Raw genomic sequence first — 24,571 nt, 5'->3', positions numbered from 1 at the left:
CGAGATTAAGTCTTCTTTGGCAGGGTAATCTTTTTTCAATGGAAATGGTGGCTTCGATTCCAAAAGATAACATGAAGGGGATCTCCCCGGTGGTGGTCCTGTAGGATGTTCTATATGTCCAAAGTATGGAAGGCAACTTGTCGGACCAAGATCTCCAATCCTTGTTCGGAGGTCTTGCAATATAATTCGATTGGTTACCTCGGCTAGAGCATTCTTTGGGGATGAGAAACTGACGTCGAGCGGTGGTTAATCCCTAGGTTGGAACAGAAATCCTTGAATTATGCATTGTCAAATTGCCGGCCGTTATCAGTTATGAGGACCTTTGGTATCCCAAACCTGCATATGATGGACCTCCAAACAAAAGTTCTTATCTTCGGTTCTAAGATCGTTGCCAAGGGCTCGGCCTCCACCCACTTGGTGAAGTACTCAACTGCTACAACTACAAACCTTAATTGTCCCCTAGTTATCGGAAACGGACCAAGGATGTCAATCCCCTATTGCTCGAATGGGGCCAAGCAACTGATGCTGGTGAGGTCCTCTGCGGGATAGCGGATACCATTACCAAACCTCTGGCACTTGTCACACTTCTTCACATATTCTACAGCATCCTTCTTCATGGTAGGCCAGTAATACCCGTACCTTATGAGTTTAAAGGCTAATGCCCGAGCTCTTTGATGGTTCTCGCATACTCTTTCATGAACTTCCTCCAGGGCTTGGGAGGATTCCGAAGGCTTAAGGCACCTAAGGTACAGAAGTGTGAGGCTTCTGAAAAATAAGACCACATTAATAATGCAATACCTTGGAGCTTTTGATCGGACGTTCCTTGCTGCTCGAGGATCTTCTGAAAGATTGCCATTTGTTATGAAATTCACAATTGGGTCCATCCATGATAGCTCATGATCAATGTCCATGACCCCAACGATTAGATTGATCTAGGCTCGGTCACAAATCTGACATGTACTATCCTGTCAAGTCCATCTACTCCCATCTTGAGACTTTTTACATTCTTCCGAGGATAAAGAAAGCGATGAAAGAACCAAAATAAGATATTAATTCTGCATGAACAAGGGTGTCCGTGTTCGTATTGGTCTCAAAATTCCCTTTGCTCTCAATATTCTCTTCTCCTCCATTTTCAGCAACCTTGTTCACTACAGATTCTGACATTTCTTTTGCAACAGCATTACAGCAGCAGTCTTTGGAGATTAGTATATAAGATTCACAAGAAAATGCAGAATTTCTAAACATATGAGGGCATGGCTATGATTTCTCTTGGTATGTTTGGCTCGCTTAAAATTTAAAAGCATGCTTTTCAACTTCCTCTTTGGCCCCCAAATGAGCAGCCAAAAGGTGCTTTTACGTATACCAAGTTTAAAAGAAAACGAGGTTTTCAGGAAGATACAATTAAATTCAATAAATTTAGACGCGATCCATATTTGGTCCAAGTCTGACGAGTTCTAACTTGTTCTACTCATAATTATAATATAGGAAAAGAATCTACTTACCTTTGATCAAGTGTAGCTATCATAAAAAAAAAAAAAAAAAAATTTATAGAGAGTTTCTACTTGTTCTTTCACGATTCGGGTTTTGGAATAGAAAAAGCTCTCTTATCAATCGAATTACTATTTCAGACTCAATCATGTCACAGAAGTAAAAAGATAGATAAGAAAAAGAAAGAACTGGATTAATCAGAAAGGTTTGGAAAACAGAATGTATGAGTGAATAATTATATTTCATCCGTATATTAGTTCAATGACTTGAGATTAATATGGTTAGCCGTTTAATCAGTTTCTGGCAATGAGGAATGCTATTAGTACATCATTGTATACATAGTATAGTAATTTTTGTGAGTGGGGGACGAGAGGGTAGGGGAGGTACCAATCCTTAAACTGTAGACCTCAGTTGCAGAAGTTATCTTGCTCTATTTAGAGCATGAAAACGGGACTAGTAGTTCTGAAGAATTAAGCTGCATGGAACTTAAAATTGAGATTACAAAGATGTTGTCTTGAGTGCGTTTCAGAGATGTAAATGAGACTAGTATTGGCGTCTGTGTCGCGAATAAATTTGGAAACTTTATTTTGTAAACTCGTACTGTCGTCTACTTCACAATGGAGTGAATGACCCAGATGCAACATATATGGCAAGAATATGACATCAAAAGAAGAAAAGATAACAACTAGATAGAGAATGCATCCAAGTCAATCCCATATTTTATGAGTAATTATATATAATTGAAAAGGCTTAAAATAGTACAAAATTGTCAAAAAGCAACAAGAAATAGTTCAGAATAAGAGATCATGTAAAAAGGCAACAAACTTTGGATTGTTTCATGTACAATTTTGAGGTCTTGCCTTTCTATTGTGAATCATTGTCCTGTTACCTAAATTATCCTATACTATACCAGATACTACATAAGAAAATGCTTGCAGTTATCTGATGAAACTAAAAGAATAGTGTGGAAGTTGGTTCATGTTTCTGTATCAATTTTTTTTATTACAGATTCCTAGGAGAGCTCAGAATCAGAGACATGACCGGATGTTCTCCATGGCTTTGGACTTGTTAACATTAGCTGACTTTCGGAATTCATTCTCATACTGCGTCCACGAGGTGTTATTTGTGGAGGCCGTACTGATCTTTCCTTTGGTGTCCCTGCAAAACAGCCGTGATAATATTGTTAGTTCATTGGATGTTTTTCTTTTCATTGTCTCAATAGTGCTTTCAAATAAAATTTAAAACGGATAAGCATAAATATGACCATGGTTAACATGCTAGACTACATTTAACTTTAATAATTTTAAGTATGTCAGGTCCTGCAGTTTTCAGAGTAGAATTCTTCTGAATTTGCAGAAATATATGTGCCTATTCTCAGGATTTTATGGTCTTGGAAAGGACAAACATTTTGAATTTGCAAATCTTGAATCAATGCTAGCTAACACTAGGCAATGGCATTTTCAATCACGTGATTTTGTCCTTCGCTAAGTTCTCATTGCTAAGTGTCTATCCTAACAAAAATTACGCAATACTATGTAAAAGATTTCAAAGTCAATAGATAACCTGGCAGTTTCTTGGCTTTGACGCTTAGCGATTTCTTTGATAATGAAAGTTTCTTGTTTGACATGTCGGGAGAGGATAAGCATTTCTTTACAGTTGGTCTTGGTGATCGTGCTGGTGATGGTAATGGATCGTCTGCTATTACATTATCATCCCCACAGGCTGAAGCTCCATCACTTCCTGATTCGGAGGTATCTCTCTGATTTGTATTCGGTTTTTCCTTCTCAATCACTCTGTAAGCAAACATCTGAAATGGGATTTGTGATACAGGCAAAAGATTGGACTTTCCCATATAAGGAAAGCTTCTTATGATCTCTGCCTCAATATCGCTGAAATCTACTGGTGGCATTGGTGGATTTGGCTGGCTGTGTTCAGGGTTCATAACTAAGAAACGCTTAATGTATCGAAGAATTCTACAGATAGATGAGAAACTCGGCCTTTGATTGGGATCCGAGTGCCAACATTTCTTTGTTAAGCTTGCTACATATTTAGGTGAATGGAATGGGAAAAGTGGCCTCTCTCCTGCCCTAATGTTTCGGCTCATTTTATCGCCTTGAAGATGGCTATCTTCAAATGGGACCTTGCCCGTTAAAAGCTCGAAGCAGATCATCCCAAAGCTGTAAACATCTGACTTATCGTTATACTTCAAATTTCCTCCCTCAATGCTCAACTCTTCTTGTTCTGTTAGCACTTCTGGTGCATACCAAATAAAAGAAAGTTGTCCACTAGGACTTTTGGGGGCTTTTTGTGTGAGACTAATAGAGGATGATAGACCAAAACCCGACACTTTAGCATGTAAATCCCCGTTTTTACTAACATTCCTGGCTTTTATAAGAATATTAGAAGGGTTTAAATTTCCATGATAGATTTTTTTCGAGTGGAGATATTCCATTCCTCTTGCTATCTGCAGCATAAGATCAACAGCAACTGGAAGTGAAAATGGAATTCTCTTTCTTGGACCACAGAGTTCCTTAATGTAACTGGATAGATCTCTCTCCATGAGTTCCATTACCAAGAAACATTCTTTCTTTTCCTCGTCTGAAAACCCACAAAGGACATGCATTATATTTGAATGACACAGACATGATTCCTTAGAAATCTCGGGTATCAGTACCTTAATGTCCCCAAAAAAGTGTCTTAAAGCGAAGGTTTCACCTAACCACTGAATCTCCTTATACTGGCTCCCATTTCCCAAACGTCGTCTCACTTGATAATCCTTTGAACTTACCAAAGTTTCAAAAGGTAAAAGTACATCATCCATTGTCTCTGAACCATATAAATTCTTCAAAAAAATATCAGCAAGTTTCTGATCATTCTTCGAACTTAATCCACCCAACTTCTTCTTTTCTTGAATTTTCTTGAGTAGAAACCATCCATCTTCGTCCCATTGCATGTTTTGTTCGACTATTTTCCATATGTTTTCTTATGGTATTGTATAAAAACATGTATGAGATATGATGTAATATGGTACCGAAAGTAAATTATGCAATTATATCTTCTATGTTGTGTTAAGAGACTTTTTTTTAAAAACTTCTCCTTGCAAGTGACAAAAGGCAGAAACAGGATAGTTTTTGGGTCAACTTCAACACGTTATCTTTGACTCCATAATCATCCATTTGAGACTCTGAAAATATTACTACGTTCCTCATTGAGTTTTCTTAATATGGGCACAAGAATCACTCAATTTGGATATCTGTAGCCTAAGATATGAATTTTTAAACATTGAAGGGTCAAATCTGAAATTTCTGTGCAATACCTCATTGTTTTTCAGTAAAACGCCCATATTATATGATCTTGGAAATTTTTATATTTTAACCTAGAAAACTACTTGAAAATATCTTTCTAATTTCATAAATTTCATAGAAAATGGAGTTGGGATGAATTTTATAAAAATAGTCGAACTTGCTGTCCCAACTAACCGTGGCAATGCAGAGTCCGTATATGTAAAGTATAATTTCTTGTCGACATGCGCTTCTGCAGGCCATTAAAATTTATGAGAGACATTTTACCAAACTGAAAATAAGTTTCTAACATGTAATACTTCTATTTAAGAGTATTTACATGTACCAAAGGCAGAAGTTATTATGTTTAGTATGTGACCCTCGAAACTTAAGTTCGGGGCGTCACAACACTGTTCCTCTAGTGAATTTCCTTACTGAGGACTTCGAACGTTGCCACCTCATTCCCGGTCTTGTTTCCAAATACAAGGATGAGGTAAAGCTTGAGGACAGGATGAAGGTCCTTGAACTCCTCACTATGAAGGTAATCCTCGAACATTTGACTTTAAGCTTTCAACTTCTTCCTCGAGATTAATACTCTTTTATTTCTCTTTCAGACATTGAGTATAGCTCGAGGACTCTCTCTTCAAGGAATCGAGGAGGCCAAGAGAGCGGCCGGGGTGGAGACCTCAATGGCTTCTAACGACAGGAGGATCCTTGAGCTCGAGGCCAAGGTCGAGGCTTTGTTGAAAGAGTGTGATGATGCAAAGAGGGAGGCTGCGAAAGCCCGGGATGACCTTGGTGCTGCAAAGGACGAGGCCGAGGATGCGAGACTCGAACTTCTGCAAAAGACAAAAGAGTTCGAGGGCAAGCTCGTGGAGGTTAAGGAGAAGGTCTTGGAAGAGTTCAAAACCTCTGAGGACTGTGACAAGATTAAGGACGAGTATGCGTCGGGGGCGTACTTCCATGCTCTCAAGGAGGCCCAGGCCTTCCTCTGTGCGAAATTACCCGACGTTACCTAAGATGACCTAAAGACAGTGCCTTCTATCATTGATACTTTGGAGCTCTCAGGATCGGAAGATGGAGGAGCAGGTGGGGACGACGACCGAGAAGACCTTAAGGATGATGACGTGCAGATTGACATCAATAGCCTCGACCCTCCCCTTGGTCAAATAGAATAGTGTCCCCACCTCGATCTATTGTTTGTAATTTTTGGACAAGTTTTTTGCTCGACGATTGTAAAACATTTTTGCTAGTGAATGAACATTCCTTTGTGTATAATCTGTCAATTTTGTCATGCCGATCTCGAGCAATTTGACATACTTGAGGCCATACACATCTCGAGCAAAACTTTATAAAAGATGTAATTTCGCATGTGATGCCCTCGAGTTATGATTCTCGAGCATCTGGTTTTGAGGCATTGCCTTTCCCATAATCTCAAGCGTAAAAAAATCTTTAACTTCTAGAGACATCCTCGAGCACATTACTCGTATGTATCGTTTTGAAGATTTGGGGAAGCCATGTGGCTGACCAGATCCAAGGGGCATGCAGGGTCGCGCTGCGTGTGTATCTTGACAACATAGAGTTGGATCATGTCATGAGGACTCCAGTGATCGAAGACATGGAGTGAAATCGTATCTCGAGGACACAGATTCAGGCCATATCTCGAGGACTCTGAGGATGTTAACTCTCGAGCCTTGTCAGCCGAAGCTTTGTAGATCTAGGTGTTGATGTGTTCGGGCATATCGCGTTGCTCAGGATTTTCTCTTGGTGGTATTTTATGAATAAAAGTGGACAAGGCAAGGATTTGAGTACTTGCACGGGGTAAGACTTTGTGTGCTTGCGCAAGGCAGGGCTTTGCGGTGCTTGCACGGGGCAAGGCTTTTAGTGCTTGCGCGTGGCAAGGCTTTATGTGCTTACGAGAGGCAAGACTTTGAGGTGCTTGCACGTGGAAAGGCTTTTTGTTGCTTGCTCGGGGCAAGGCTCTGTGTGCTTGCGCGAGGCAAGACTTTTAGTGCTTGCATGGGGCAAGGCTTTGTGTGCTTGCTCAGGGCAAGGCTTTGATTTGTAGTGATCATATCATCGAATTTAACTTTGACTGTAATATAACTCTATAAATGGACTTGGCATACAGCCCTTGTGATAAAAAAGAAAAATGATTTGGCACGCAAGCCTTATAAACGATAAAAAAATAGACTTGGCACGTAGGCCTTATTTCTAAAACATGGTTAAGCAAGTTACTTGTAATATACCTTTAAGTTTTCGGCGTTCCACGATCTTGGGAGTGGTCTTCCCGAAGTATCTTTTAAACTGTATACACCTCCTAGGAGCTATCATATGACTTCAAAAGGCTCTTCCCGAATGGGTCTGAGTTTTCCCGGAGCATGACCAGTGGTTTCAGCCCTTCTCAACACTAAATCTCCAGCTTGAATCTTCGCGGCCTTACCCTTCTACTGAAATACTTTGTTGTTCTGTCTTGGTAAGAGACTATTCTTAAGGCTGCTTGATCATGAACTTTTTCCAAGAGGTCGAGATGTTCAGTGGTGTGCCCTGTTTCTTCGAGATTAAGTCTTCTTTGGCAGGGTAATCTTTTTTCAATGGAAATGGTGGCTTCGATTCCAAAAGATAACATGAAGGGGATCTCCCCGGTGGTGGTCCTGTAGGATGTTCTATATGTCCAAAGTATGGAAGGCAACTTGTCGGACCAAGATCTCCAATCCTTGTTCGGAGGTCTTGCAATATAATTCGATTGGTTACCTCGGCTAGAGCATTCTTTGGGGATGAGAAACTGACGTCGAGCGGTGGTTAATCCCTAGGTTGGAACAGAAATCCTTGAATTATGCATTGTCAAATTGCCGGCCGTTATCAGTTATGAGGACCTTTGGTATCCCAAACCTGCATATGATGGACCTCCAAACAAAAGTTCTTATCTTCGGTTCTAAGATCGTTGCCAAGGGCTCGGCCTCCACCCACTTGGTGAAGTACTCAACTGCTACAACTACAAACCTTAATTGTCCCCTAGTTATCGGAAACGGACCAAGGATGTCAATCCCCTATTGCTCGAATGGGGCCAAGCAACTGATGCTGGTGAGGTCCTCTGCGGGATAGCGGATACCATTACCAAACCTCTGGCACTTGTCACACTTCTTCACATATTCTACAGCATCCTTCTTCATGGTAGGCCAGTAATACCCGTACCTTATGAGTTTAAAGGCTAATGCCCGAGCTCTTTGATGGTTCTCGCATACTCTTTCATGAACTTCCTCCAGGGCTTGGGAGGATTCCGAAGGCTTAAGGCACCTAAGGTACAGAAGTGTGAGGCTTCTGAAAAATAAGACCACATTAATAATGCAATACCTTGGAGCTTTTGATCGGACGTTCCTTGCTGCTCGAGGATCTTCTGAAAGATTGCCATTTGTTATGAAATTCACAATTGGGTCCATCCATGATAGCTCATGATCAATGTCCATGACCCCAACGATTAGATTGATCTAGGCTCGGTCACAAATCTGACATGTACTATCCTGTCAAGTCCATCTACTCCCATAAACATCAGTCTTGATAAGGCATCTGCCTTGCAGTTGTCAGCCCAGGGAATTTTCACAATTTCACACCTCTTCAATTTTCGTTGGAGATCATGAACTTTTAAGCAGTATAAGCTCATTTTTTCGTCTTTCTTCTCGAACGTACTGTCAATCTGGCCAACCACTAACTGGAAATCACTGAAAATTTTGATGCTTTCAAGTTCGAGACTAATGGCAAGTTCCATGGCTATGATGACAGGCTCATACTCTACTTCGTTATTGGTTGTCTCAAATTCGAACCTGAGTGCACACTGAATATCCATGAGCATGTCCGGGCACGTGATGATGACCCTGGCACCCGAGCCTGAGGAGTTTGATGCTCCACCCACGAAAATTTGCCAAACATCTATTGTAGTGCTCAAGCTATCATTTGGCCCCCGACGTCTAGGGGTGAGTTCTGCAATGAAATCTGCTAAGGCTTGGGCTTTGATGGACGGATGGGGTTTGAACGCTATATCAAACTCTCCAAGTTCAATTGCCCACTTTAGTAACCTGCCCGAGACGTCTAGCTTTTGAAGGATATGTTTCAGAGACTGGTTAGTGAGTACCACAATGGGATGAGACTGAAAATATTGTCGAAACTTTCTTGCTACCACTATTAGAGCAAGGGCAAGGACAAGTTGTTCAGCCAAAGTGTACCTGGTCTCTGCATCAAGTAGAACTTCACTCACATAGTAAATGGGTTGCTGGGCTTTGTTGACTTCTTTCTCCAAGACGACGTTCACTGCATTTTGAGACACGGCTAAGTACAATAACAAAGTATCCCCGAGCTCCGATTTAGTGAGGATAGGAGAAGACGCCAATATCTGTTTGAGCTCCTGAAAATCCTTTTCACACTCCTCATTCCATTCAAAGAATTGGCTGCCTCTAAGAACTTTAAAGAAAGGGAAGCACCCGTCCGCTGCTCAGGACATGATCCTGTTCAGGGCTGCTACCTTACCTGTCAATTTTTGCACCTCTTTCTTAGTCCTGGGTGATTCCATTGCTACCAAGGCCTAGATCTTATCGAGGTTTGCTTCTATCCCCCAGTGAGCGATCATGAAACCCAAAAAAATTTTCAAAGCGATACCGAATACACACTTCTCTGGGTTGAGCTTCATTCGATATTTTCATAGGGTGGCAAACACCTCCTCCAGGTCGGATATGTGCTGCTCTACCTTCCTGCTTTTCACCACCATGTCGTCAACATAGGCCTCGATGTTCTTCCCTATCAAATCAGCGAAGACTTTGTTGATGAGCCTCTAATACGTTGCTCCGACATTTTTCAACCGAAACGACATCATCCTATAGCAGTATATGGCCGAATCAGCCATGAATAAAGTCTTCTCTTGGTTTTCCTCGACCATGAGGATTTGATGATACCCTAAGAATGCATCTAAGAAACTGTACAACTTATGTCTGGATGTGCTATCCAAAAGATTGTGTATTCTGGGGAGCGGGTAACTGTCTTTAGGGCATGCCTTATTGAAATCTATAAAGTCGATGCAGACCCTCCATTTACCACTAGGCTTCTTCACAAGAACAACGTTAGCTAGCCAGTCAAGGTATTGGACTTCCCTTATGAACCCCGCTCCCACCAGTTTGCGGACCTCTTCCTGAATGACCACACGTCTTTCTGGCGCAAACTGTCTCTTCCTTTGCTTAACAGCTTTGGCCCTTGGGCTTATGTTGAGTCTATGGACTGCTACTTCAGGGTCTATCCCTGGCATATCCTCGACTTTGCATGCAAAAATATCAATGTTGTGGGACAGACAATTGATGACTTCCTCCCAAAGGCTGGCCTTGAGATCCTGAACAATTGTTACCGTTTTTCCATGCTCGAGTTCGACCACTTCCAATTCTTCAATCGAGGCAAGTCTATCCCTTGGCTCGATCTCGAGCTCGAGGTCTGAAAGTTGCATGACGTCTGTACTCATTCCTCGGATGCTAATAACATAGCATTGTCTGGCAACTGTTTGGTTTCTATGAACTACTCCAATGCCATGACCTGTTGGAAACTTCATGGCTAGGTGGAAAGTTGATACAATGGCTTGGATCTTGTTCAGTAGGGGTCTTCCCAGGATAATGTTGTAAGCTATAGGAGTGTTAACCACTTGGAATGGTGTGATCTCCGTTACTTGTGCAATGTCAGAACCCAATGTAAGAGGAAGCTCGACGATGCCTTCCAGGATAATGACTTCACCACCAAATCCTTGTAGAAGAGTTTTTACTGCTTTGAGCTGTTGGGAGAGATCACCATTTTAGGGAAAGCTTCCTGTGAGAGTATGTTTGCTACACTCCCATTATCAACCAGAATCTTCTTTACTTCAAAGTTAACCACAATTGCAGAGACGACCAAGGCATCGTCATGAGGATATGGTACTCCTTCCAAATCTCTTGCCCCAAAAGTAATGTCTGTGAGTTTATCATGAGATTTCCTTGAGGTATAAGCGTGTTGGCGAGCATATTGCTTTCGTCCACTACTTGTGTCTCTTCCAAATACTATGCCTCCAATGATAATATTAATGGTCCCGGCAGTAGGTTGAGCACTGCTTCCGGCTCCAGGCTCTTTCCGATTGTCACGGTCATTCTTCGAGCGTTTATCATGACCAATGTAATTTCTTAAGAGCCCTTTTTTTATTAGGGCTTCAATTTTCGCTGTAAGGCTTGACAATCCTCCATGGTATGCCCATGATCTCGGTGAGATTCACAATACTTGCTCCTATCTCTTGTGTCAGGGGGTGACTTCATCCTTGAAGGCCACTTCAACTCTTTCATATCCTTGATCTCCATCAAAATGTTTTCCTTGGTTGTGTTCAACTGGGTGAGAGGCTTTGACGGCCCTTCATTCTTGTGCTTGTCCCGAGGATGCTCGGGTCGGGAGATGACGTTATGTTGTCTCTTGTTCTCGGCCTTTTCATAAGAAGGACCAGGTCTCATTGGATTCAGCATTTATTCCATATTAATATATTTTTCAGCTGTGTAAGGAGCTCGATCACTGTCTGCAGCGGGGTCTTTGATAGGAACATTTTGAAGGCTTCATATCTTATGGCATAGGTGAGGATGGAAACTACCGTCGTAATGTGAAGGTCAGGTATTTGAAGTCTTTCCTTGTTAAACCTCGTCATAAATCCTCGTAGGGTTTTACTTGCTCCCTGGCAAAGTTGCATGAGAGAGGTCGCGGTCTTTCTGATACGCTTGCTACTTGCAAAGAAGCTTGAGAACTTATCAGCCAAATCTGAGAATGAGGCTATGGAGTTGGGCTCCAATGTCGAGAACCAATCTCTAGCAGCATTAGTCAGTGTTTGCGGGAGGCTTTGCACATAACTTGATGCGGCGCAACTTGCAAATTCATGACATCAGTATATACATTGAGATGATTGATTGGATCGATCGTCCCATCATACTCTTTAATGCGAGGATATTTGAATCTGTTGGGTAGGAGATATGACAATATCTTCGGTGTGAATGGAGTGTTAGGAAAACCCGTTGGCCCCCGAGCATTCCGTTGCAGGCCAGCTATAATTCCTTTTTGAATGATCCATGCAATCTCTACGAAATCCATAGCAACCGATCTCGAGCCTGAGGCCATGTTAAGAATACCCGAGGTCCCTACTCCGTCAGTTGCGGGGTTTGGTGCTTGGGCTCGAGCATCAGCCATAAAACCACCATGCTCTACTTGCACTGGTAACGGATGCGAATTTCTTTGACTTAACAGCTACGTTATCATGGCCACCTACTGACGGAGCTCTTCAAAAGCTTCAGTTGTGACGACCGCCGACTGGGGTACGGGCACTCTTGACGACTCTTCTTGAGAAGCCGGTCGATCTTTAGCAGGATGAGTGATGGGAACGGATGAGCTTGCGAGAAGAAGACATGATCGTGTGTTAACCATGACTTTTGGTAGCGCTTCCTACAGACGTCGCCAATGATGCTACCAAAAATCTTACCTGTTGATTTCCCGAGCGTGAGGAGTTTGAATGAGCACGATCGTAGTCTTCCGGTACCTGAAACAAAGGCAACGAAGTATGTTCTCGTCGCCCCTCCGATGCTTAAGTTAGAAAGGAAATTATGTGCGTGAGGCTATAAACTGAGAATAATGAGAACGTACCTGAATAATGTCCAATGATGGTATTTATAGGGGTAGGTAGTACATTCCTGATAGGATTGGAATGGGGTGAACGTTCTTATCTGATAAAGTCCTGTTTGTAAGGATTGTCCTACTCGTAATGGAACTGTTTGACTGGTGGTGTTAGAGTTGATATAGAGTCCTTGGGGGTTTAGGTGTCTGTTCGTCGGCCATATATTTATCTCGAGGACCTCTCAATGGACACTGACCTGAGGACATATTCTCGAGGAAGTAAGAGGTGAGTTTCCATGGTCATGTGAGCAATCCTTGAGGATTGAAACAATCCTCAAGGACTAACATATCTCGAGGACGTCTTGGCAGAAAAGTGAGGTGGAACATGTAGGCAGTCCTCAAGGAAAAAGTCCTCGGGTGTGCAATATTGGTACCATCAGTATTGGACGAGGTTCCACAGATAAGTTGTAAGTCTTCCATTTATCAAAATTCAGATGCAAAATGGCCTACAGTACACCACCCTTTTCTTGATCTCCCGTTAATTTCTCTACCTAAAAGAATTTTTTATTTGTTATTATTATTATTATTATTATTTTTGGAGGAAGACAAGATGTTCTTTCTAATCCAGTTATTGTCAATTTCTTGACCTAAAAGTAATTTCTAGCGAGGAAGAATTGTTGAATCTATAGTTGCTGGTTGTCTCGATTCAGTTCTAACAACGCATTTCTCTTGAGCTAAGAAGTAAAACTCTTGTTGTAAATAATAAATACTTCATATTGTACATTCATGGAGCTGTATTCAGTATTTCTCAAAAATATGATCTTTTGAAATTTATAATTTTGCTCGATTAGAATATTAACTATTGATTATGTGTAGAGTTTGGTAATACTTTCTGAATATTTGAAATAATTGTCACAATGCATGACTTGTAGAGAAGGATGAATGCTAAATTAGATTAATACATCATGCTTCTTGTCTTGTAATTTGATAGTACTCTCTTGCCATCATCATAAAAGACTAGGTCCTAGATTATTAAAATCCCATTATGAATTATAGTGACATAATTTAGTCGAAATCACAAAATGTATGCTCTCGAGATCCTTAGATATGTAACATTATTGTTTAAGTAATCAACTAGATAACTTATTTGCATAATACGGTCTTGGGTACAATTACTCATATTTGAGGTTTGTGTTAGTGGAGATGGTGGTGATGGAGACTTGATGATGATGGAGGCAATGGTTGTTCAAATTTGATGTTCGTGAAGGTAATGGTAAAGCTAATGGTGCACATCTAGTAATCAAGATAGTTTATAGCAATCAAGAACGCTTTGAAAATTTTGACCCTAGATGATTAATTATTAAAACATATATTTTTTTAATATAAACTTAATTTAAACATTAAAATAAATAATATATTTTAATGAAAACTCTGCAAAATCTAAAAGATAGAGAAGCAAATTAATTCTCACAATCTAAAAGATTGGACTAGCATAGGGCCTGTTTGATCTATATTAATTCAAAAAAATACATTCTTAAACAGTGATTTGACATCATTTCAACCACACATTCTTTAATAAAATAATATTACACGCAGATAAAAAAAATTTCCTTATTTTTTAACTACACATTTCCCATCAATACACTATTCAAGAATGCATTAGTACCAAAATAATGTGGTTCAAACATCCCCATAATATTTAGTCTTCTCGCATTTTGAGGTGCTAAGTTATTAATCAAACTATTCAAATCAAGTTTTTTTAATATATTATTTTTGATCGAAACTATAGTTAATACATTAAATCTTTCTTGTGACGTAATTGATCGAATATAAAACTCAATCAACTTTAACTTTGAAAAACTTCATTTGACGGAGGTGACAATTGGAATTGCCTCTTTCAAGCATCCTATAGAAATTTTCAAGCTTGGAAGTTGGAATCAGCAACACTAAGTCTATGACTTTCCTATCTAAACCTTAACTGCCCTTTGAAAACCAAATTCAATATTTTTTTATTTATTCATTTGAATACCAAAGTCCCTATTTCTTTCCATTTAACATATGATGATAATTCCCACTTTTTCCTAAATTATCCTATACTATACCAGATACTACATAAGAAAATGCTTGCAGTTATCTGATGAAACTAAAAGAATAGTGTGGAAGTTGGTTCATGTTTCTGTATCAATTTTTTTTATTACAGATTCCTAGGAGAGCTCAGAATCAGAGACATGACCGGATGTTCTCCATGGCTTTGGACTTGTTAACATTAGCTGACTTTCGGAATTCATTCTCATACTGCGTCCACGAGGTGTTATTTGTGGAGGCCGTACTGATCTTTCCTTTGGTGTCCCTGCAAAACAGCCGTGATAATATTGTTAGTTCATTGGATGTTTTTCTTTTCATTGTCTCAATAGTGCTTTCAAATAAAATTTAAAACGGATAAGCATAAATATGACCATGGTTAACATGCTAGACTACATTTAACTTTAATAATTTTAAGTATGTCAGGTCCTGCAGTTTTCAGAGTAGAATTCTTCTGAATTTGCAGAAATATATGTGCCTATTCTCAGGATTTTATGGTCTTGGAAAGGACAAACATTTTGAATTTGCAAATCTTGAATCAATGCTAGCTAACACTAGGCAATGGCATTTTCAATCACGTGATTTTGTCCTTCGCTAAGTTCTCATTGCTAAGTGTCTATCCTAACAAAAATTACGCAATACTATGTAAAAGATTTCAAAGTCAATAGATAACCTGGCAGTTTCTTGGCTTTGACGCTTAGCGATTTCTTTGATAATGAAAGTTTCTTGTTTGACATGTCGGGAGAGGATAAGCATTTCTTTACAGTTGGTCTTGGTGATCGTGCTGGTGATGGTAATGGATCGTCTGCTATTACATTATCATCCCCACAGGCTGAAGCTCCATCACTTCCTGATTCGGAGGTATCTCTCTGATTTGTATTCGGTTTTTCCTTCTCAATCACTCTGTAAGCAAACATCTGAAATGGGATTTGTGATACAGGCAAAAGATTGGACTTTCCCATATAAGGAAAGCTTCTTATGATCTCTGCCTCAATATCGCTGAAATCTACTGGTGGCATTGGTGGATTTGGCTGGCTGTGTTCAGGGTTCATAACTAAGAAACGCTTAATGTATCGAAGAATTCTACAGATAGATGAGAAACTTGGCCTTTGATTGGGATCCGAGTGCCAACATTTCTTTGTTAAGCTTGCTGCATATTTAGGTGAATGGAATGGGAAAAGTGGCCTCTCTCCTGCCCTAATGTTTCGGCTCATTTTATCGCCTTGAAGATGGCTATCTTCAAACGGGACCTTCCCCGTTAAAAGCTCGAAGCAGATCATCCCAAAGCTGTAAACATCTGACTTATCGGTATACTTCAAATTTCCTCCCTCAATGCTCAACTCTTCTTGTTCTGTTAGCACTTCTGGTGCATACCAAATAAAAGAAAGTTGTCCACTAGGACTTTTGGGGGCTTTTTGTGTGAGACTAATAGAGGATGATAGACCAAAACCCGACACTTTAGCATGTAAATCCCCGTTTTTACTAACATTCCTGGCTTTTATAAGAATATTAGAAGGGTTTAAATTTCCATGATAGATTTTTTTCGAGTGGAGATATTCCATTCCTCTTGCTATCTGCAGCATAAGATCAACAGCAACTGGAAGTGAAAATGGAATTCTCTTTCTTGGACCACAGAGTTCCTTAATGTAACTGGATAGATCTCTCTCCATGAGTTCCATTACCAAGAAACATTCTTTCTTTTCCTCGTCTGAAAATCCACAAAGGACGTGCATTATATTTGGATGACACAGACATGATTCCTTAGAAATCTCAGGTATCAGTACCTTAATGTCCCCAAAAAAGTGTCTTAAAGCGAAGGTTTCACCCAACCACTGAATCTCCTTATACTGGCTCCCATTTCCCAAACGTCGTCTCACTTGATAATCCTTTGAACTTACCAAAGTTTCAAAAGGTAAAAGTACATCATCCATTGTCTCTGAACCATATAAATTCTTCAAAAAAATATCAGCAAGTTTCTGATCATTCTTCGAACTTAATCCACCCAACTTCTTCTTTTCTTGAATTTTCTTGAGTAGAAACCATCCATCTTCGTCCCAAGCTGAATCTAACCGATTACAAAAATTTTGAGAAACCAAATACTGTTTTCCAAATTTCCACTGAAAAAGTCTTGGATCGTTCCAATCTTTCTGGTATTTCAATGAATACATAACCTTCTTCTTCTGCATTTCATCTTGATCCACCCCCGATATCTCCCCCGCCATTTCAATTGCTTCAACGACAACCGGAAAACAGGACAACAAGTTATGTATATGAAACTCAGTGCAGTCCTGATTCCGGTAAAGGGAAATTGCTTTTCCCCACCAATTCTTTGTTTCCAAACACTGCCTAATGTACATCTCTCCTTCTTTGAATATTCTCAGAAGCTCATTTAATGGATGCTCAATAATTTTCCATTTTGTGTTCTTTTCTTCAAATCGCAAATTCTGTTTGATTTGCTCTGCAACTGTTTTATATGCTGAAGTAAACATATCAACCAATAGACAACACTGCCTCTGATTAATCTGTATATCATCTTGGAATACCATTATGGCATTTAAACTTCCAATCACCTTTCCAATCTCTCTGAATTGCTCCATTCTTTCTTAGATTTTATCACCACAAGATTTCTAAATCATATCATCATCTGAATCTGTTTTAAATTTCAGAAAAAAAAAATTAACGAAAAATTCACCAGGAAATTACCTCCAAAAAATATTGTGAAGAAACTAGAATTTTCCTTGCAATACGGGCAGATAAAAGAAATCTTTATTGAATCGCACACATAAAAGTATTTATTGCATCAACAATACAGAATGATGAAAACGGATTCATCGACCCAAATTTATGAAATGAGGCCTAATTTGTTGGTTGGACGGCAATGTGAGAATGAATGATTGAATTAATTAATACCAAATAATCGCAAGAAAAAGAAAAAAACAAGAAATTTTGCAAAAATCAACTGAGATGGGAATATAAATTTGACATCAAAACTGGTCATAGAGAAAGATCCAAGAGAACGGGAAAATTGGGCTCTCTTGGATGAATCTAAAATTAGCAGAAAATGAAATATATTCATGCAGAGAGATTGCCAACATCTGGCAGCTTGTTGGCCATTTTTAAGATTTGTATTGGACGAGGTTCGACAGATAAGTTGTAAGTCTTCCATATATCAAAATTCAGATGCAAAATGGCCTACGGTACACCACCCTTTTCTTGATCTCCCTGTTAATTTCTCTACCTAAAAGAATTTTTATTTTTATTTATTTATTTTTTTTTTTTTGGAGGAAGACAAGATGTTCGTTCTAATCCGGTTATTGTCAATTTCTTGACCTAAAAGTAATTTTTAGAGAGGAAGAATTGTTGAATCTATAGTTGCTGGTTGTCTCGATTCAGTTCTAACAACGCATTTCTCTTGAGCTAAGAAGTAAAACTCTTGTTGTAAATAATATAATCTTCATATTGTACATTCATGGAGTTGTACTTAGTATTTCTCAAAAATATGATCTTTTGAAATTTATGATCTTGCTTGATTAGAATATTTACTATTGATTACGTGTAGAGTTTGGTAATACTTTCTGAATATTTGAATTAATTGTCACAATGCATGACTTCTTGTCTTGTAATTTGATAGTACTCTCTTACCATCATCATAAAAGACTAGGGTCCCGTTTGGGAGTGATTTTTCATTCAAAAAAATTGATTTTTGATCGTTATTTTACTATTCTAATTGTAATTTTTGACTTCTTCTCTCACATGTGGCGCTCACTTTTCTCCTGATGATCAAAAAATCAATTTTCAAAATTACTTTCGAACAAGCCCTAGATCCTAGATTATTAAAGTTCCATTATGAATTATAGTGACATAATTTAGTTGAAATCACAAAATGTATGCTCTCGAGATCCTTAGAAATGTAACATTATTGTTTTAAATAATCGATTCGATAACTTATTTGTATAATACGGGTTGGTGCTTGGCTACAATTAATCATATTTGAGGTTTGTGTTGGTGGCGATGGTGGTGATGGAGACTTGGTGATGGTGGAGGTGACGGTTGTTCGGATTTAATGTTTGTGAAGGTGGTGGTTAAGCTGGTGATGCCCATCTAATAATCATGCAAATTAATTCTCACAATATGAAAGATTGGGCTAGCATAATATTTAGCCTTCCTGCATTTTGAGATGCTAAATTATTAATCAAACTATTCAAATCAAGTTTTTTTAATATATTATTTTCAATCGAAACTATAGTTAATACATTAAATCTTTCTTGTGACGTAATTGATCGAATATAAAACTCAATCAACTTTAACTTTGAAAAACTTCATTTGACGGCGGTGACAATTGGAATTGCCTCTTTCAAGCATCCTATAGAAATTTTCAAGCTTGGAATCAGCAACCACTAAATCTATGACTTTCGTATCTAAACCTTAACTGCCCTTTGAAAACCAAGTTCAATATTTTTTTATTTATTCATTTGAATACCAAAGTCCCTATTTCTTTCCATTTAACATATGATGATAATTCCCACTTTTTCTTATTATTATTATTTTTTTTTTTTTCCCTTCTAATTTTCACCGTTTCTAAAATAACTCTTCGACCTTTCACCAGAACAAGTTGGGCAATCTACTCAACCAACTCACCTATCTCAATAAATTGATGCTATGTTTACGTGTTTATAATTTATCTCTTTTTCTCATTTCTTTATTCAAAATCAATCATAAACTCGGTCTTTAAAAAGAAATATAATTTTATATTAATATTATAAAAAACCGATTAACAGAATGTTAATCAATTTCGAGAATAATGCCACTTGACCCGCACTGATGACACCCTTAATGATCGCACCCTCACATGCGATGCATGAATCCCAAGCGAAAAAAATAATCACAACCCCCATGTGTATGCAATCATCCCCGTAGTTGACGAATGTTGGTGCGATTTTTGGAAAACAACCATAAAAATTGCCAGTATTGTATATTCGGTAAACTTTCAATTTCTATTTTCATCACGTGCAATTTGAATTAACCTTTTCATCTATCAAGTGCAGTTCCATTTTTCAAGAAGATGATAATTAACAGGGCATTCATCAACCATCCACGCGGGTCGTGTAGCATTGTTGCGTTCCCAAAGGATGATTAATCTCTCTCTTTTTTCCTCTTGGATCCATTCAACGAAATTTCATCATAGAATATTACAGAGTTCTCATATTCGAAATTAATGTATGTAACTATGTTTCGTTGATGCGTTCAAAAGTTTTGCCACACATAATTGACGAATGTTGGTGCGATTTTTGGAAAACAACCATAAAAATTGCCAGTATTGTATATTCGGTAAACTTACAATTTCTATTTTCATTACGTGCAATTTGAATTAACCTTTTCATCTATCAAGTGCAGTTCCATTTTTCAAGAAGATGATAATTAACAGGGCATTCATCAACAAATATGAAGGATTCAACAGAATTACATACTTTCAATTCCAACGACAATATCCAGTCTTTCCCAATAATGATTCAATATCAAGAATTCAAAGCATCGTCTTCATTCATTGGGCGGGAACACATCATTTTCACACAAATGATGCTATCCCATTGCATACTTCTGTGTCCAGCTCCGTGCAGTTTGCTCGTACTTGGCCTTGTCTGTCTTGTACATGTGAGCAATTTCTGGCACAAGGGGGTCGTCTGGGTTTGGATCCGTCAAAAGTGAACAGATCGAGAGCAACACCTACAAGAGCCACAACTTTAAAAAATAGAAATGGCAAATTTTGCACAATCAAAAAGCAGTTTCAGTTTACAACTTAACAAAAGCAAATTTCTAGCAACAGTAGTGAGCTGGGACTAGAAGGGGAGTTCTGATTATTGGATTCGTTTATTAGATATTAAGAAAGATAAAAGTGAAGAAAAGAAAAATAACCTTTGATATTGTTAAGGCAGGGCTCCACTGCTCCTTCAAGATGTCAAGGCAAATACTGCCATTGCTGTTTATATTTGGGTGGAAAACTTTTGTCCGGAATGCAACCTGAAAAATTTCGAGATATAAAATGAAGGAATACGTTAGACAGGATCATAAGAAAAACTAATGTTTGATAATCGCACCAAAATGCAACTTCGATAATCCCATGAGCATATCATACATTAGAACTCTAAGTAAACTGTTTCAAGGAAATATTTTCTCATCACATCTGAAATCAACAAGATCTTGCTCTTAAATCTGACATCGAAGTGGTTAACGACGTGCTGACCAGAAGCTTACATTGTTTACCAGTGCACCTCAATAGATGTATTTTAACACACCGAAGAAAATAGAAACAAAAACAGAACTGACATGATTAAATCAATTTCCCGTGTTTTAGCATAGCAAAATTGCTGTTTAGTATTTATCTATAAAAATATGTATCCTGTACATGAACACATCAGAATCCAACAAATTTGATCATTTACTGAGCTGCTGGTACAAGAAATGCCAACTCTTTCTTTCATTCTGTTTATTACAAAGACAGATCCTTGTTGCTTCATTTTTTATTTTATTTTATAAGATTGAGAAGGATATATTTGGCTCACAAATGCCCCTCAAGTTTCAATACATTTTAACACGTACCTTCGGAGGTTTGAATGGGTAATCAGGGGGGAAATGGATGGTAACCAAAAATACTCCCCCTGCATAAGGACTCTCTTGAGGTCCCATTATTGTTGCTTGCCAGTGAAACATGTCCTCACCAACTGGGCCTGTAAATATACACAATAGAAATAGGTATCATATTTCCATCTTACAGTGAGAAAGAATAATAATAAATATATAGTGTGTGTTTAAGCCACATTATTTTTAAATAATGTATTTTGAAATAGTAGATTGATGGAGAATGTGTGATTGAAAAATGAGGACATTTTTTTTTTTTATTTACGTGTAATATTATTTTACTAAAGAATGTGTGGTTGAAATGATGTCAAATTACTGTTCAAAAATGTTTTTTTTTTTTTTTTTTTAAAAAATGTGGCTCAAACAAGGCCATAATATAAGTAAAAGCATATTATACAGGCGATGTGCCAACCCAAGGTTGTGATAGATAAGTAATAGCATGATTACATGTTCTAACGATCTACTAGTTGTGTCAATAAAGATGTATAGCAGATTATATTAGCTCGCTCATGGAAATCTTTGAAAAGAAATCGGAATCTGATCAATATATTTGAATTTTTCCATGAATCTGAAAGAAAAAGGAAACATATAAGATCTTTCTATCATTTGAATTTAATGATTTGGTATTGGATTTTTTATTTATGGGGATCTATTAAAACTCTAGCTACTTTTTAAAAATCCTCAAGGATTACAGAATCGAGGCCAATTGAAGTAAAACTAGAAAGAGCAGCAAAATTGCTAAAAAGAAGACTCCAAAAAATTTGCAACCCAGTGAAGCAAAATCAACAGGTTTGGAAGGGAAAGAATTGCAAATAACAAAGTTGAATATTCAGTTTCTGAACTTGTAGTAGCAAAAATAACTAACTACTCAATGTACACATATAACATATGCTTTATCTATTGTCAAATTTCTACCAGTGTGACAGGTCTGTCTAGTAGCTATCAGGCAACAGCGTCTCCATCCTATCTTCTTGATTTAAAACAGATTATGCAGAGCGGTCGATTTTCCACCATCTTTGGAGAATCATCCTTGTATATTAATATAACACCGATCTGCAAGTGATCAGGATATAGACAAATTGCTTCCTTCTTAGAGGCTTCATCTAACTTAGGTCGATCCAGGCTAGAGGCTGACCAACATCAAGACAACCCCACCTTGGAAGCACAGCTATACTAAACTGATCGTGCATGTTAAATTTGATGTATTGCCTATCTAAAAGCCTTGATATCATGACAGGTACTAGCCCTCAGGAAAGAGTAGGAATCATTTTAAATACACTCGGACACAATACCAATGGTTCCTTCATTTGAGATTAGGGAGGAGGTATATTTATGCTCCTACTCCCACTCCAGTCAGTAGCCACGGATCCGAAAGAAAAAAATGCAAACAAAAAAATCCCCTGATAAGGTAAGTTTTTCCTTTATGGAAGGTACGGAAACCGTAAACTCTTGCGAATCAGTGTATACCAATGCAAAGCATAGATACTCACAAACCAATCTTCCCCCTCAGACTTCTGATACAAAGCCCAGAAAATCAACAACCATCAGGCAGACTTTCGTCCACCTTTTTTTACCATTAAGCATTGAAATCGCGTACAAACAAACCTATTTACACCCAACATGGTAAACAACAGAAGTGCAGATGCCCTCATGTTAAAACATTGGCATAAACATTCAAACATCACAGATCAAACCTCAAGAAAATTAATCAGCAAGTAAAATCAAAGAGAAAAAACACAAATACATCTACAAAATATTAAAGGGCCAAAAAGGTACCGGCACTGCAAGAAGTAGGGGGGTCTTTCTGCAGATCCTTGAGCTCTTTCAAGATCCGTTTCGAAGCCATCAAGACAAATCACCCCAGAAAACAGCAGATCTGTCGATTTTTTTAAATAAAATGCATAAAGAAAACCAAAAAATAAAAAAATAAATACAAAAACAAGTGAATACGTGTGTGTATATATAAAGAAATATGTATATACTGACGATGGATGTGAATGAGAAAGACTTCTGTGCTCTTCCTTGTGGTTGAGATGCTGCCGCCGCTGTTTCTTGACGTGAATAGACGACTTTGGGGAGGGGAAATGAGAATATGTTGTGACATTTTTGTTTTCTTTTTGTTATTTTTCAATTGTGAAAGTATTCCTCTTTACAGAAAAAAATTGTCAAATCAATGATAATTCAATCAAAATCGACACAACTCTCTCCCATTTATTTATTTATTTATTTATTTTAAATCCAACCCCAAAAGGCGTAATTAATTATTAGTTAACTAAGCCTATCCTCCTTCTAGTAAAATATAAAGGGTAATTAGAACAAAATGTGTTTACTTTTCAAGGTTATTGTGAAAAACGTTCCTACCTTTTATTTTTTGACATTTTTGCCCCTATTTCCACCTTTCATTACGGAGAATGCTCTTTTCGTCATTTTTCCAATAAAATGACAATTTTACCCCCGATTCAAATAAAACAAAAAAAAACAAAAAAAAATCAATATATAACTAATTGCAATCACAGTCCAAAATTTTTCAAAACATTACAGCTTAGTCTTAAATTCTCCTCCACCATCACTTTCACAACCCAAACACCTTCCAGCCACCATACCCGCTAGACTCCAGCACCACCAGCCTTACCTCACTCTCCCCTACCTCGATCCCACCTGAATTCATCGGAAAATCAAGCCAAAATCTCCAATTTCGATGACAAAATCAAGCCAAAAATCAAGTCGATTCCGACAAAATCAAGCCAAAATCTCCGATTCCGACGACACCCATGCCATGCCCAACATTCCAGTGAATTATACACATCAAGGGGTCCCTTTACATGGTCGTCAATCATCCATAAACACATGAAATCAAAATCAGTAGGCTCATCTTCGAACACAGGGATTTTGTAACTTTCAGACGAATTTTCCGACGACGGTGGTGGAACCCATGATCGTGGACCAGCACGACAAGCACCTACTCTTCATGGCGCATCCAATGAACATATGGGTGGTCCTCAATTTGGCCTGGAAATGGCAGTTTATGGGTTTTCTTCCGATGAACAACCTACCTGCACGAAAGAGGTTTTCTTCCATCAATTTATAGCTCAAATGTGATTCAATACACAAATCAACATGAGGAAAATGAAATTCAAGGTCAAAAAGCATTGGGTAATAGCTCAATTGCAGAAATTACAGCACTTGTTTGCCAAATTTTGGAATCAAATGATGTTCTTTATAAACCTATAACTACTGAATTTTGGATATTTTGACTTGATTTTCTGGTGAATTCAGGTGGGTTCGATATAGGAGGGAGTGAGTAAGGCTAGTGGTGGTGGAGTTTGACGAGTATGGTGGCCGGAAGGTGTTTGGGTTGCAAAAGTGGTGGTGGAGGAGAATTAGGACTAAACTGTAATATTTTGAAAAATTTAGGACTGTGATTGCAATTAATTATTTATTGT

General features: G+C 38.3%; 3 protein-coding genes across 3 annotated transcripts; all 3 read right to left on the bottom strand.

Annotated features, from left to right (window-relative positions):
- Positions 1 to 2,236: 2,236 nt before the first annotated feature.
- Positions 2,237 to 5,325, bottom strand: LOC111378335 (light-sensor Protein kinase-like). The gene is made up of 3 exons (XM_023001518.1): positions 5,205 to 5,325; positions 3,052 to 4,452; positions 2,237 to 2,646 (listed from the first exon to the last, which is right to left on the bottom strand). The coding sequence occupies exons 1-3, from the start codon at positions 5,323 to 5,325 to the stop codon at positions 2,501 to 2,503; spliced, it is 1,668 nt and encodes a 555-aa protein (XP_022857286.1). The 3' UTR covers positions 2,237 to 2,500.
- Positions 5,326 to 14,501: 9,176 nt separating this feature from the next.
- Positions 14,502 to 17,725, bottom strand: LOC111385891 (mitogen-activated protein kinase kinase kinase 7-like). Its single transcript, XM_023010315.1, has 2 exons — positions 15,166 to 17,725; positions 14,502 to 14,760 (listed from the first exon to the last, which is right to left on the bottom strand). Exons 1-2 carry the CDS (start codon positions 17,087 to 17,089, stop codon positions 14,615 to 14,617), a joined length of 2,070 nt encoding a protein of 689 aa, XP_022866083.1. The 5' UTR covers positions 17,090 to 17,725; the 3' UTR covers positions 14,502 to 14,614.
- Positions 17,726 to 19,860: 2,135 nt separating this feature from the next.
- On the bottom strand, positions 19,861 to 23,254 carry LOC111385884 (ubiquitin-conjugating enzyme E2 10-like). Its single transcript, XM_023010312.1, has 5 exons — positions 23,115 to 23,254; positions 22,905 to 23,004; positions 21,090 to 21,217; positions 20,406 to 20,510; positions 19,861 to 20,216 (listed from the first exon to the last, which is right to left on the bottom strand). Exons 2-5 carry the CDS (start codon positions 22,972 to 22,974, stop codon positions 20,073 to 20,075), a joined length of 447 nt encoding a protein of 148 aa, XP_022866080.1. The 5' UTR covers positions 22,975 to 23,004; positions 23,115 to 23,254; the 3' UTR covers positions 19,861 to 20,072.
- Between the last annotated feature and the right edge of the window lie 1,317 nt (positions 23,255 to 24,571).

Source organism: Olea europaea, chromosome 3, assembly GCF_002742605.1.
Source record: "Olea europaea var. sylvestris chromosome 3, O_europaea_v1, whole genome shotgun sequence".
NCBI classification, from domain to species: domain Eukaryota; kingdom Viridiplantae; phylum Streptophyta; class Magnoliopsida; order Lamiales; family Oleaceae; genus Olea; species Olea europaea.
The sequence above is the reverse complement of the archived record's forward strand: the minus strand, read 5'-3'. Positions and strand labels throughout refer to the sequence as shown.

Excerpts from the sequence above, each read along its gene's own strand:
- LOC111378335 (XM_023001518.1), bottom strand. The coding sequence starts at position 5,325 with ATGTTCGAGGATTACCTTCATAGTGAGGAGTTCAAGGACCTTCATCCT. Across the intron at positions 4,453-5,204 it reads GGCAACGTTCGAAGTCCTCA|TCGAACAAAACATGCAATGG; the intron begins GTAAGGAAATTC and ends TATGGAAAATAG. Across the intron at positions 2,647-3,051 it reads CAAAGCCAAGAAACTGCCAG|GGACACCAAAGGAAAGATCA; the intron begins GTTATCTATTGA and ends GCTGTTTTGCAG.
- LOC111385884 (XM_023010312.1), bottom strand. The coding sequence starts at position 22,974 with ATGGCTTCGAAACGGATCTTGAAAGAGCTCAAGGATCTGCAGAAAGAC. Across the intron at positions 20,511-21,089 it reads ACCCATTCAAACCTCCGAAG|GTTGCATTCCGGACAAAAGT; the intron begins GTACGTGTTAAA and ends GAAATTTTTCAG. Across the intron at positions 20,217-20,405 it reads CTGCCTTAACAATATCAAAG|GTGTTGCTCTCGATCTGTTC; the intron begins GTTATTTTTCTT and ends TGGCTCTTGTAG.
- LOC111385891 (XM_023010315.1), bottom strand. The coding sequence starts at position 17,089 with ATGGAGCAATTCAGAGAGATTGGAAAGGTGATTGGAAGTTTAAATGCC. Across the intron at positions 14,761-15,165 it reads CAAAGCCAAGAAACTGCCAG|GGACACCAAAGGAAAGATCA; the intron begins GTTATCTATTGA and ends GCTGTTTTGCAG.